The 12,658-nt window shown below is 44.2% G+C and overlaps 2 protein-coding genes across 2 annotated transcripts in view; one reads left to right on the top strand and one right to left on the bottom strand.

The window, feature by feature from the left end:
- Positions 1-12,658, bottom strand: part of LOC118027231 — a 71,298-nt gene that overhangs the window by 31,430 nt on the left and 27,210 nt on the right. Inside the window, exon 2 of the mRNA XM_035030449.1 lies at positions 11,328-11,665. Coding sequence (XP_034886340.1) covers positions 11,328-11,665 — 338 coding nt within the window. The remainder of the gene's footprint in view (positions 1-11,327; positions 11,666-12,658) is intronic.
- LOC117997486 (histone H1.2) lies at positions 3,007-5,410 on the top strand. The gene has a single exon (XM_034985809.1). The coding sequence runs from the start codon at positions 3,037-3,039 to the stop codon at positions 3,676-3,678; it is 642 nt and encodes a 213-aa protein (XP_034841700.1). The 5' UTR covers positions 3,007-3,036; the 3' UTR covers positions 3,679-5,410.

The following is a 12,658-nucleotide window of genomic DNA, read 5'->3' as shown; positions in this document are numbered from 1 at the left end:
TTAAAAATACGCATCTCCTGCAAGTACTGTTTACAGCAGGCTCAAGCATGGGACAAAGAATGATATAAGTCATTAGAGAGGTTGCAAGCAGGATGACCAAGTTAGGTCAAGGCAGGATACAGGAGAATGAAATACGTGTTCAGTCCGGAAAAGAAAAAATGCTGAAAGGCTGAATAACTGGTAGTTTTTCAGATACAAAACTGGTTAAAGTTCTATGAGGCAATGCAATCATCACTTTTAGGGTTATCTTTTCTGCTGGAAAGAGTTCATTTGCCTCTCGACTGGACAAAACCCTGATTAGAGTGTCAATCTTCTACAAGTGAATGTCTAATTTCACATACTCTGGACCTAATCAAAGAGTAAATACGAGGTCAGTTACCTTCTCAAAAGCTGGGCCATCTAGAACGGTAAGCAGTAGTCACCTGTGGCCGGTGAGCACCTGTAAGGTGGCTAGTCTGAAATGGAATGTTCTACGAATGTAAAATACACTCGATTTGGCAGACTTGCCATTTGGGGAAAAAAAAGGAATATAACTATCTAATTTTTTAAAATTTTGATTACATGTTGAAATGGTCATAGTTTGGACAGATTGAAGTAGAATATATTATTAAAATTAAATTCACCTGTTTCTTTTTACTTTTGTCAATGGGACTACTAGAAAACTTAGAATTACACATGTGACTCACATTCTATTTTATTGTAGAGCATTGACTTAGAGCATCAAATGACCCACAGATGAACTTATACAATTTCCTAATACAGCTTGGAAGGACACAAAGAAATAGTTTCCCCTTGTTTTTAAGTTTTGGATACCTTTTCTCAACACAAGTTACAGGGATCCGGAGACGGGTTACTTGTTTCTTTGCCTTCTGGGCTATACCATGCGGCCAGGAGGTTGGGAGCAAGACTGAGCGGCAGGTGTCCTAATGACTTGAGATCTGGACATCAGATTTGCATGTGGGGAGATGTGTTTTGATTGATTCAACCTGAGTGATCATATTAGAGAACTGAATCACAGTAATCAAATTTACATGTTGCTGTTTTATAAATCAGGACACCAGTTTATAGTGAAGGGAAGTCCAGTGACCTGGTAATCAAGACTTTCCACTGTTATTTTCCTGGTGGTAAAGCATGCTTAACTGAATTTCAGATGCCTGGGGGGGGGGGGGTCTCACTGTACAGAGAATCAGAGCGAAGTGCCATGTTCTTATTTTGTTTTGTTATTTTGTTACCAAAGTACATTAGTATGATAAAAGTGCTTTAGTTGTTCAAAGACTTTCAATAACTTCTTACAATTCCTATACCCAAAGTCACAGTGAGGTATGGCAGGTCTAAAGTAGTTTTCTACGGCTGCTCATTCATCCATCACTAATCTTATTAGGCTGTTAATTCCCAGAGGACATGATCAGTACCAGACACAATTTCCAAATGTTGAACAAATGTTGTTCAATAAAACCACGGAGTCATCCTTAGTCCAAAAGATGCCTGATTTTTTATTCATCACCGAACTTAAGTTGTACAACTTGATCACAATCTAAGGCGGGTCTCTTTAATACATATTTTCATGTCACTGTATATTTGAATGGGAATTTCTGGTAAGTTGTAATACTTCCTTTGTCCCTAAATATAAATATACAATCATATTAAATGCATGAGTAGTAAGTTTATTCAGCTTTTTCTCTTAAGAAAATATTGTGACTGCTGGCAACCAAAGGCTGAAATATGAAGTAACAAACCTTAAAGAAGTAAAGCAAACTTGAGAACCGAATATGGAAGACCGGCTTTAGAGGGGACGAGAAGAGGTGTTCTTATCAACAACAAAAAAATGGTGTAATAATTTATATGTTCCAGTACTTTTCCTCTATTTCTATTTAAAATTTTGCCATCTACGTTGCTCAACTTCAAATATATAGTTCATCTGATAAAATTGTATCACATTAAAGTCAGCTGCTTTACTTCCATCCAGATCTTTGAATTCCCAGTTAGAGAGTGTCCTTCTACAGCATAACATGTGTTAGATATTATTACGAGAAGTAACCTAGAATTTTCATGTGCTGAAATTCATCCCTTTACTGGAGCATATGAAAATAAATAAATAAATGCTTGTTTTCTTTGAAAACAGGTCATCTCAATATCTATAGCTGCCAAGTCTATTGAGGATTTTTTTTTTTTTTTGCAGGCTTAGGGGGTCTCCCTTCTTCCCTCATTATCCCTATTCTTGAGGGTCAGACCCCCTGCCTTGCACAACCCAGAGGGGAACCTGAGACCTTTTTAAAAACTGCCCAATTTCTCGTCTTTGGAGAAGTGAAGAGTGCCCCGCCCCCATCTGTGAAAAGCCGGATTTGATAAAGAATTTCAGTGTCTTCAAGTCTAAGATTTAAGTCTCTAACCCCCCACGATCCAAGACACCCCCCAAGGCTTCTGGACCCCCTTTCATCCAACCCTAACGGCTTTGGACTGGCCCGGGGAATCCTTGTCCCAGTCCACGGTTCCTGTGGGTCTGGGCGCAGAATTCACAGAGGACCTGTGTTACTTCCCTTGCGAAGAAACAGAATTATCGTGAAAACTGGGGCGGAAACCATTTCGTTTTTGTCTCCCTGAGAAGGGAAGCATGTGCCCAACCACCCCTGAGAAAAAGAACTTTCAGGGGCAAAGGAGCGGACAGGTAATTTAGAAGAAAAACAGAAAGTGGTCTCTGGCCATCCTGGACTTCCCTCGGAGTTGGGGGAGTTGGGGGCGCCTGGACGCGTTGTCTTTGGGCTTGCGGAAAAAATAAACGGCGAGCACGAAGCCTGAGGCTTCTCGGATCCTTTCCCGACCAAAGCCGGGAGATTTGGTGCGGGGCATTTTCACATTTTCCCACTTTTGTGAAGTCGAACAAACACAACTTGGGCGCACGGCGGCGGCTCGGAGCCTGCCAGCCAGGCGGGCGAGCGGAGCACCAATCAGCGCGCGCCTGCGCTCTATATATACGGCGGCCCGGCCGCGGCGCCCCCACGGCGCTCTGCCACTTGTCCCCAGTCCCAGAGCCTCAGCATGTCGGAGACCGCTCCCGCCGCTCCCGCCGCCGCCCCCCCGGTGGAGAAGGCCCCGGTGAAGAAGAAGGCAGCCAAGAAGCCTGCCGGGGCGCGCCGCAAGGCGTCCGGGCCCCCGGTGTCCGAGCTCATCACCAAGGCCGTCGCCGCCTCCAAGGAGCGCAGCGGCGTGTCCCTGGCCGCGCTCAAGAAGGCGCTCGCGGCCGCCGGCTACGACGTGGAGAAGAACAACAGCCGCATCAAGCTGGGCCTCAAGAGCCTGGTGAGCAAGGGCACCCTGGTGCAGACCAAGGGCACCGGCGCCTCGGGCTCCTTCAAGTTCAACAAGAAGGCGGCCTCCGGGGAGGCCAAGCCCAAAGCCAAGAAGGCGGGCGCGGCCAAGCCCAAGAGGGCCTCCGGGGCGGCCAAGAAGCCCAAGAAGGCCGCGGGGGCGAGCACCCCCAAGAAGAGCGCCAAGAAGACCCCCAAGAAGGCCAAGAAGCCCGCGGCGGCGGCTGTCGCCAAGAAAGTGGCCAAGAGTCCGAAGAAGGCGAAGGCTGCCAAGCCCAAGAAGGCCGCCAAGAGCGCAGCTAAGGCTGTGAAGCCCAAGACTGCCAAGCCCAAGGTTGCCAAGCCCAAGAAGGCTGCACCCAAAAAGAAGTAGGTTGTTGATCGTCTGCTTCTAAAACCCAAAAAGGCTCTTTTCAGAGCCACCACTATCTCCGAGAAAGAGCTGAACATTCTTTCCTCTCCCTATGCCTTTTACCTCCTTAACCTCTAGCTCTAGAACAGGGTCGGGGGCGTGGTTGGCCACTTCGGGCTAACACCGACCGGAAAGGGGCGGAGGGCATCTCTGCGCCGCCGTGGGGCGCGTCCCCCGCCCTGCGGTGCCCCGGGTGGCGTCCCCGGCTGCGGTGCGGAAGCGCTGTCCCGAGGCGCGCACTCGTCCACCAGCCCCGCCCCGCGCCGGGTACATCGGAAACAACCACAGATCAGCCAGCCTGTCGGTGTCTTCAGGGGATGCCCCCACTGGATTGGAAAGTCATTCAAAAGTCCCGCCCTGCTCGCGGGTTGGCCCACTCCTCCAGCCCGTGGTTTTCTTCGTGTGTTTTATTGGGTGGCGCCCGGCCCCTTGTGTATTCTACGGATGTTTTGTTTCTGGTGGGTTGGTTTGGGCTTTAACCGCTGATAAACGTGCATCTGGTATTTCGGACACTTCCCATGTTTAGCAAAGTCCAGTAGGGGTGTCCGGGGGGCAGCACGCGGCCCGGGAGGAGGGGATGCAGGCGCCTGCGCCCCGCGATCTCGTGTGCAAGCCCGTGCGCCGCGGCCACCCAGTACCGCGTCTGGACAAGCGCGCAGCGGCGGCGGCGACCCTGCCTCGGCGCACGGCTGGGCCCGCACCCTTCCGTCCCTCGCCTTGGGTATCTTCGGACATGGACAGAGGTGTGATGGATTTGAGCGCATCAGAAACAACTTTTCGTCGGCCATTTTGTCTTGGCAGCGGGTCCCCGAGCCTCATTTTCGGCAGACGTCAACTTCCCCAAACCGGAGACGTTTTAAAGGATTTCTGTGCGGCCCCAAGTCCAACAGTTTCGACGCGAGGAGCAAAATATGGGTAAACAGTTGGAAGCGTATGCGTGTGGGGGGGTGGTGTCTCTAATGAAGGGCTTTCGTGTATATTCACGATGTTATCTGTGGGTTTTTATATTCGTGGCGTTTCTTCTGGACGGAGAAGGTCCTAGTCCCGTTTATATTCTGGTGAGCACAGATTTTCTTGAGACAAGTTCCAGGAACGGGCTCCTGAGACCTGCAGCTCAGTTCTTTGTCCATTGCCACGATGACGGATCTAGTCGTTAATTAATCTAGATTCGTTCCCCCATTCCTGGTGGGGACCACGGGTTTCGTCCCTGCCCGCAGCGCCCCGCCCGACAGAGTGGGGATACTCTGACGTCCGTTGTCGGGAGTAGAAAGACCTCCACTTCCTTGAGAGCGCTTCGCGCGCGCGCGCACACACTCAGCAAGGCAGAATTTTCCCGTGGTTACTTCCCATAATTTTTGTGCTGTTAATTTCACATTTAAAACAATTGAGCCCCCTGTATTTTGTTGTAAGGTTTAATAAATGTATACAACCCTTCCATTTCTGACCCCCCTCCCCTCCCTCCCCTACCCCCATTTTGAGATGCCACCTTTATCATGGGCTAAATTCCTTGGGTAGTTGGGGTAATTCTTGGTTTTCTACTTTGTTCCTTTGATCTTCCTTGGCCATTCCTCAAGTGTGATCACACTGTTAAGTATTGTTCACAGGACTATTTTCAATGCTGAGAATACATGACCTATAGTAGGTATTAAAATAAAAATTGAATGTTTAATAAACTGAGATGTTATGACTGATAGCTGATAGAGCTCATTCCCTCTCGTTGCTCTTCTTTCTCAGAATTTCCTGGTTATTCTATTTTTTATTTCGTTTTTCCAAATGTAATTTAAGATGCTTCCTTCCACCTCTTCACCCCTCCATTACGCATAAAAACCCCTCAATACTGTATCAGTAGTTTCTTTGGGATGATGTTAGATTTACAAATTAATTTGGGGAGATGAATTTTCCTATTCAAGAACATTTTATGTTCCCCCCTTTTTTCCCCAAATACTTTGTATCTGTGGAGAATGTTTCAAATTTTCTCCAAATATATCTTCATATTTCTTATTACCTTTATTCCCAGATATTTTGTCATCTTTTTACTGTTGAAATGGCAACCTATGAGATTTGAGCTTGAGGACCAGCATCCCATAAAGTGCACACTGAAGAAGATAGCCAGTTATGGAAGGGATCTATGCCTGTCTGAATTAACAACCTCTAGAACAGTGCTGTCTATAGCCACATAAATAAGGAAAAATGAAACAGGTGAAATCAATTTTAATAACAGTTTATTTAACCTAACATATCCAAAAGATTCTCGTTCAACATAAAAGCAATATAAAAATATTTATGAGATATTTCACATTCTTTTTTGTTTCTCATATTATGTCTTTGGAAACTCTATGCATACAGCACATCTCAGTTCCTGCTAACCTGTTTGAAGAGCTCAGTTAGCTATATGTGGCTTGTGGCAACCATAGGGACAATAAAACTCTAGAATGCCGTTTGGTCCCTAATATCTCGGTCTTCTCTAACCTCATCTTTGGCTTAATGTTTGCATGTCAGTGTGTCAATATACTCTTTTCTGTGGCCTAAACTTTTGGTGAAGTGTCTGACCTTAAAGGATGGTTGACTGGTCCAAAGGGCATTGGGCCAATATGAACCATCAAAAATTTTCTTCCAAAAACTGGAATTGAGTTACAGAAACTGAGGTGACCTGATGTCCGGGGAACTGCCTTCTTAGACACTCGGTAGGAGAAACCGAGAGGTTTTGTGAATAAAAAGAGCAGAATGGGACCAAGTACAGAGCAGAGCAGAGAGGAGAGATGCATAGAGGGGTGTTCTCTGGGCTCCTGACATCGGAGTTCTTGGTTCTCCTAGCCATCGGAACTCCTGCCACTGAGGTCACCTTGCTTGGCTCAGGTTGGGTCAAGTTGTAGCAACCAGAAGACTTCATTAAGACACTTCAAATAGAATCCCAGTTAGTGCTTATGGTTATGGCATAGTGAATATCCATGCTCCCTTTCTCTTTCAAATGCTTTCAAGTCCACACACCTTTGGAGTTTATATATTTGCAGTTGATCCTCACATTGAATGTCTCCTGCAAACATATCTGCCTAGGGAACGGGTGTCCTTTACTTTCAAATGAAATGTATTCATCAAAAACAAATATAATCACCCTTCTCTAGTAAGGCTAAAGGGAGAGTTCATTCGCAGAGAGCTAAAAGTTCTCATAAAAATCTCTAATTTCACCTAGACTTTAGATACAATCTTCACCAATGTTTCTTTGATTTTTGTTCCATTCCCTCACCAGTGTTCACAAAGTTGACTGGGTTAAGTCTGATACTGTAAGCCATTCATTAGACTCTAATTTGGCCGCTTTAAGAAAAAGGTCCTTGTCTTGATTTTTAGTTTATGAAGTCTAGATTTTATTTTGACATTATTAATATTATCATTTTCAATGTTCTACTTATTATGATCATATTGATAATGGCAATAATAAATTCAAATAATTGCCCAAACATGGCTGATTAGCCAGAACTGCATAAACTAAACTGCTGATTGATAAGTCAACAATGAAAATTCATGATCTCATGTCCATGTATGACAAAAGCATGAGTAACACAGAAATTAAAGGCTACTTGTAATGCATTGTAATGCATTATGCCAAACTTTTTTTTCCTGCCATACATAGTGCTCTCTCTCATGGCTGAAAAATATCCTATTACTTCTCATAGGGAAAGTTCTAGGTATCATTCTATGCCTGAGGGAAGTGGAGAAAGTAACTTTGGGTTGAAATTCATGCCAGAGATGAACAGGTCCAGGAGAAGCAAGATTACACATTAGAGGATTTCACAGTGGAGGGATTTAGGGCAGAGTGGGAACAACAGCATTGAGAGCTAGCATTTCCTGAGCTCTAATTTACAATGTGCCAAGTATTGTTGCTCATCACTCTACACTTATTATCAAACACCTTGTCAAGCACTTTGAGGTAGGTGTCATTAATACTGGGGATTGGTGATATCAAGAATATAGCTAGGGGCACCTGGGTGGCTCAGTTGGTTAAGCGACTGCCTTCCGCTCAGGTCATAATCCTGGAGTCCCAGGATCGAGTCCCGCATCGGGCTCCCTGCTCAGCGGGGAGTCTGCTTCTCCCTCTGACCCTCCCCCCTCTCATGTGCTCTCTCTCTCTCATTCTCTCTCTCAAATAAATAAATAAAATCTTAAAAAAAAAAAAGAATATAGCTAGTTTCCTATCAGTGAGCCAGTGTAATTATCCTCTGTATGCTAGTGCTTTTCCTCAGAAATACAATAAGAGCTATATAGGTTATTTGACATTTTCTAGTAGCCACATTTAAAAGAGTAAAAAAACATGTAAAATCTATTTTAATAGTATATTAACTCACTATAAGAAAAATATTATTTCAACAAGTTATCGAATATAAAAAATATTAAGGAGGGTTTTTTATTCTATTTTTCAGACAGCTCTTTGAAACCTGGTACGTAGTTTACCTTTAAAGCTCATTCTAATTTGGACTAGCCACATTTCAAGTGCATAATAGCTATCCATGGCTAGTGGCTACTATCTTGGACAATATAGCTCCATAGTAAACACTCTGGGGAAGACACAAGCAAATTCTGCTCTGTAGCAGAATCCAGATGTTTCCAAGGAAATGATTATTCTGACCTGGTCCTGAAGCCCAGAGAGCATCCTTAAGACGTGATGTGTCTTCTACTCATTCTACCCACTTCGTCTCATACCAGGCCACTGAGCAGAGGACTCTGACAATAGAAGTTAGCCAGGCCACTGCATCTCCTACCCAGCTAGCCTAATCTGTAAGACAGGAGCAACTAGATCTAAGAATCCCTTTCTGGGCAATCTGATTGATCAGAGGATATTTTGAGTGTAGGTTTGGTGTGAGATTGCCTGTCAATGATATTTAGTAGTGGTATGAATTTGGCCAATTAACTAAAATCTCTTAGGCTAAAGTTCTTCCTCTGTAAAATGGACACTGAGAGAACTTGACTTTCAGTGTTGTATGAAGAATGATATAGGGGTGCCTGGGTGGCTCAATCGGTTGAGCGTCTGACTTGATTTCAGCTCAGGTCTTAATCTCGGCGTCGTGAGTTTGAGCCCTGAATTGGGCCCTGTGCTGGGCGTGGAGCCTACTTAAAAAAAAAAAAAGGTAAAAAATGATATATAATAATTCAGGCCTATCAGTTCATGTGGTACTTGACCCATGGAAAACTATGAATGTTAGCTATTAGACTGACTCCAATGAAAACATGGTTTTATTGTTCCTCCCATGGGGACCTCTCTAAAGGAAGATGATATTCAGTCCAGAATAGATCCCTAACACCCTGCAATATTGTCCCAGAGAACTCACATTTACACTGAAAGGGTTCAAATTGCTCGGAGTTGACTTTATATCCTCCCCACTAAGTTTTGTCCTCCTGGTATCTCTGAGAATGGTACCACCATCCAAAGCAGCACGCAAAGCAAAGCTCGGATTATCCCCGGGGCCTACAAGTCATCCCAAACTAGCGATTCTCAACTCCTAGGGCTCTCTGCTAAGGTGTGTTAGAAGAGTGGTAGGAAGGCAGGGGAAGGCCATGTATATAATTTAGAAAAGCATAGACAGTGTTCAGAAGCACATTTACCCTGAAGCTAATGAAACTCAAATGTTAGGCTCAGTACTTCAAAAGCCCTGAGAGGGGCTCTTGGGAGTGTGTTCACTTGGTCTCTCTCTCTCTCTCTTTTTTTTAATAATTTCAATGTTAAGATATTTTATTCATAGCTGGTTAAACCTGTTGTTTATTGCCACTCAATCTTCCCTTTCGTATTACAATTCACCTTTTGCCTGATTATGTTGGGATACTGATGAACACATTTGGATTTGGGTAAGAGAAAATTTACTTCATGTATGTTTAGTTTAGGGTTAACAAGATATAAAATTTGCAGATGTGCTCACATATAGTTCAGTTGTTCTAGCCAATCGGATGTAAAAGTGGTTTCGAGTATACTCCTATTGCTCACTGACAAACTCACCTGGATTTCAGACAAGAAGATGTAGTACTAGATATCATATAATGACATCTATGTATTTGTAGCAACCGCAGTGGGAGTAAAGGTGTATAGTACGGATGAATCAAGATTTGAAATGTATAGAGCTGAAAGGTAGTCCATGAAGAATCCTCCTAAATTTTACAACTCACATATGGAAGAAGCTTGATAAAGGATTTCCCAAATTTGAAAACAGTCTTAAACATGACACTACCAATAATGTGTTTTGAAGCTGAAACTCAGTTCCAAGTTATCAAGAGAACAAAACAAATTGTGATCAATTTACCCTGGAGGAAATACTGAATTCTCTTCCCACTGTATGTATAACAAATATTCCTCTTTTTTTTTTTTTTGGTGGGCAGCAAAGCAGGGTTAATTGAGCGATAGCACTAAGTTCCCAAGGAGGCTCGAGGCGACCCAAGAGGGTTGCCCTCCAAAATAATTTTCAAGTAAAAATGGAATCAGAGTATGCAGTCAAAAATATACTGAGAAAAAAAATACAGTGTTGTATTCAAGAGTTAATAAAATGTGCTATTTTTATGAGCTTTGTGATGGCTATGGTTTTATTTTTGTAAAATTGGAATTTGGCTCCTCTTTCAATTATAAATTAATACTGTCTAGTTTTGTATTTTAAATTTTGAATTGTAATTATTAAGAGTTGCCAAGTTGTGTAAGTTTTAGGCCTCAGGAAACCTTGAACTACCCTCAGTTTATTATAATTTTATACTTAGAAGATTAAAAAAATTAACACTTTAGTCAATAATTTTTTATTTATTAAAAGAGGACATGAGTAGGAGAGACACTTTAGGTAGCAACCTGTCAGAATTTCAAATCCTATTGATTTTAAGATGCATAGGCAAAGAAACTTTGGGATGATACGCAAGTCTTTTTTCTTATTGCATATATGCATTTAGTGGGTCTCTGCTGGTGAGTACATAAGTGTTTCTATCACCCGAGCTTCAGTCGCTTCTCAGGTAGACCAATACAAGATTCTGGAGTCAGGATACATGAAATGTTTTGTGGACTACTGAAAACTTTATGGATACTGAGAATGCGGTTATATTTACTTCTATTATGTTACAGGGGATGGTCAGGACCCTCTACAAACTCACCTGACTAAATGCTATTCTCTTTAATTTAAAAAGGTCCAAATGAACAGGCAAAAGTAAACCAATATAAAGGGTTTTCGAGGAACTGCACTACAAATGTAGAGAAACCTCCCTGGGGAATTTAGGTCCCACCATAAGCTTACTTTGCTCCCTGTTCCTGGTGTACGTGTGAAGCTTGTCTAACTGCTCCAAGAAATTAAACCTGCTTTGAAGTCACCCCGTAAATGATCGATGTACCTTAAAAAACACTTCTAACAGGGCTACGGAAGCCTAAGACAGGGACTTCGCCAATTAACATTCAAGTACCACATCCGAAAGGTTCCTAGCAACTAAATTGTTTCGGTAGTTGATAGTAGTTACAACCGCTTTCAAGAGACTGTGGGTGGCTCTGAAAAGAGCCTTTTGCGATCAGGAGTTTGTTTTACGCCCTCTCCCCGCGGATGCGGCGCGCCAGCTGGATGTCCTTGGGCATGATGGTGACGCGCTTGGCGTGGATGGCGCACAGGTTGGTGTCCTCGAAGAGCCCCACCAGGTAGGCCTCGCACGCCTCCTGCAGGGCCATGACGGCCGAGCTCTGGAAGCGCAGGTCGGTCTTGAAGTCCTGCGCGATCTCGCGCACCAGCCGCTGGAACGGCAGCTTGCGGATCAGCAGCTCGGTGGACTTCTGGTAGCGCCGGATCTCGCGCAGGGCCACCGTGCCGGGCCGGTAGCGGTGCGGCTTCTTGACGCCGCCGGTGGCCGGCGCGCTCTTGCGGGCCGCCTTGGTGGCCAGCTGCTTGCGCGGGGCCTTGCCGCCCGTCGACTTGCGCGCCGTCTGCTTCGTGCGAGCCATCTGGCGAAACTAAAGACACACCAAGCACCTAGCGGGGAAAGGAGAGGATTCCTTTATATACAGTAAGAAGCCTTCTGATTGGCCTTGTACTTTTTCAAAAGAACCGCGCGATAAAACCATTGGTCGAACGGTAACCGCATTGCTTAATTACTGGAGGATCTGATTGGAGGAATCATTCCACCTCTCTCCCTTTCTCAGTATGAAATAATTAATATTCAAAGATTCTTTAACTCTCTCACTCAGTTTAGGTGACCAGCCATTTAAGAAGCATGTTAAATGTAATTTGTGGGGCTCTGTAAATCTAATTGGGACCTGAAATTCCCCAAATTCTTTACAGACTCGAAGGTTATCAATCCTGCTGGTCTGCACATTTCATTGAGTACAATTTTACCTTGTTACCTTCGCCTCTAGATAGTTGGGTTAGTTTTTTGAAGTAAATCTCGGGTCGCCTGGACAGCCACTTCCTAGGTCTGGTCATTATAGCTCCCCTAATACCGAATTTTCTCGTATGAAACTACATGGCGGCGTCCCTGGGGGATTTGGAATAGCACACGTAAAGCACCGGCTCTGGTAACGCTAGATACAACACTGGGCCGCAACAAATGATCGCTGACTTTTCTTGGGTAAAATGGCTTTTCCTTAAACTGAAAATTTGAAAAGCACGTGGGGCATTATTTTTGGCCCAAAGCAAATTTTCTTCCTGCTTGTACATTTCAGTCCCTTTACCCTCTTGTAGCTTAGTTACGTCTGGTATGCACTAAGTTCAGAGTACACTACACGGCCGGTTTCCTTGGATCTCAATGTTTTAACCTAATGTTTTACAAATGTATTCAGGACGGATTCTACCAAGGTAGCATGAACTCGTTACCAGCCTTTCTTGTGAAAATATGGATGGCTCTGAAAAGAGCCTTTAACTTGCTGTAGTTAAGTGGAAGATACGTGCTGTCTGTGCTAGACCTTACTTGCCCTTGGCCTTGTGGTGGCTCTCGGTCTTCTTGGGCA

This window comes from Mirounga leonina, unplaced genomic scaffold, assembly GCF_011800145.1.
Source record: "Mirounga leonina isolate KUSES-001 unplaced genomic scaffold, KU_Mleo_1.0 Mir_366, whole genome shotgun sequence".
NCBI classification, from domain to species: Eukaryota; Metazoa; Chordata; class Mammalia; order Carnivora; family Phocidae; genus Mirounga; species Mirounga leonina.
This window is presented reverse-complemented; position numbering and strand designations above follow the sequence as displayed.

What these genes read in the sequence shown, in the direction of transcription:
- LOC117997486 (XM_034985809.1), top strand. Translation starts at nt 3,037, where the DNA reads ATGTCGGAGACCGCTCCCGCCGCTCCCGCCGCCGCCCCCCCGGTGGAG.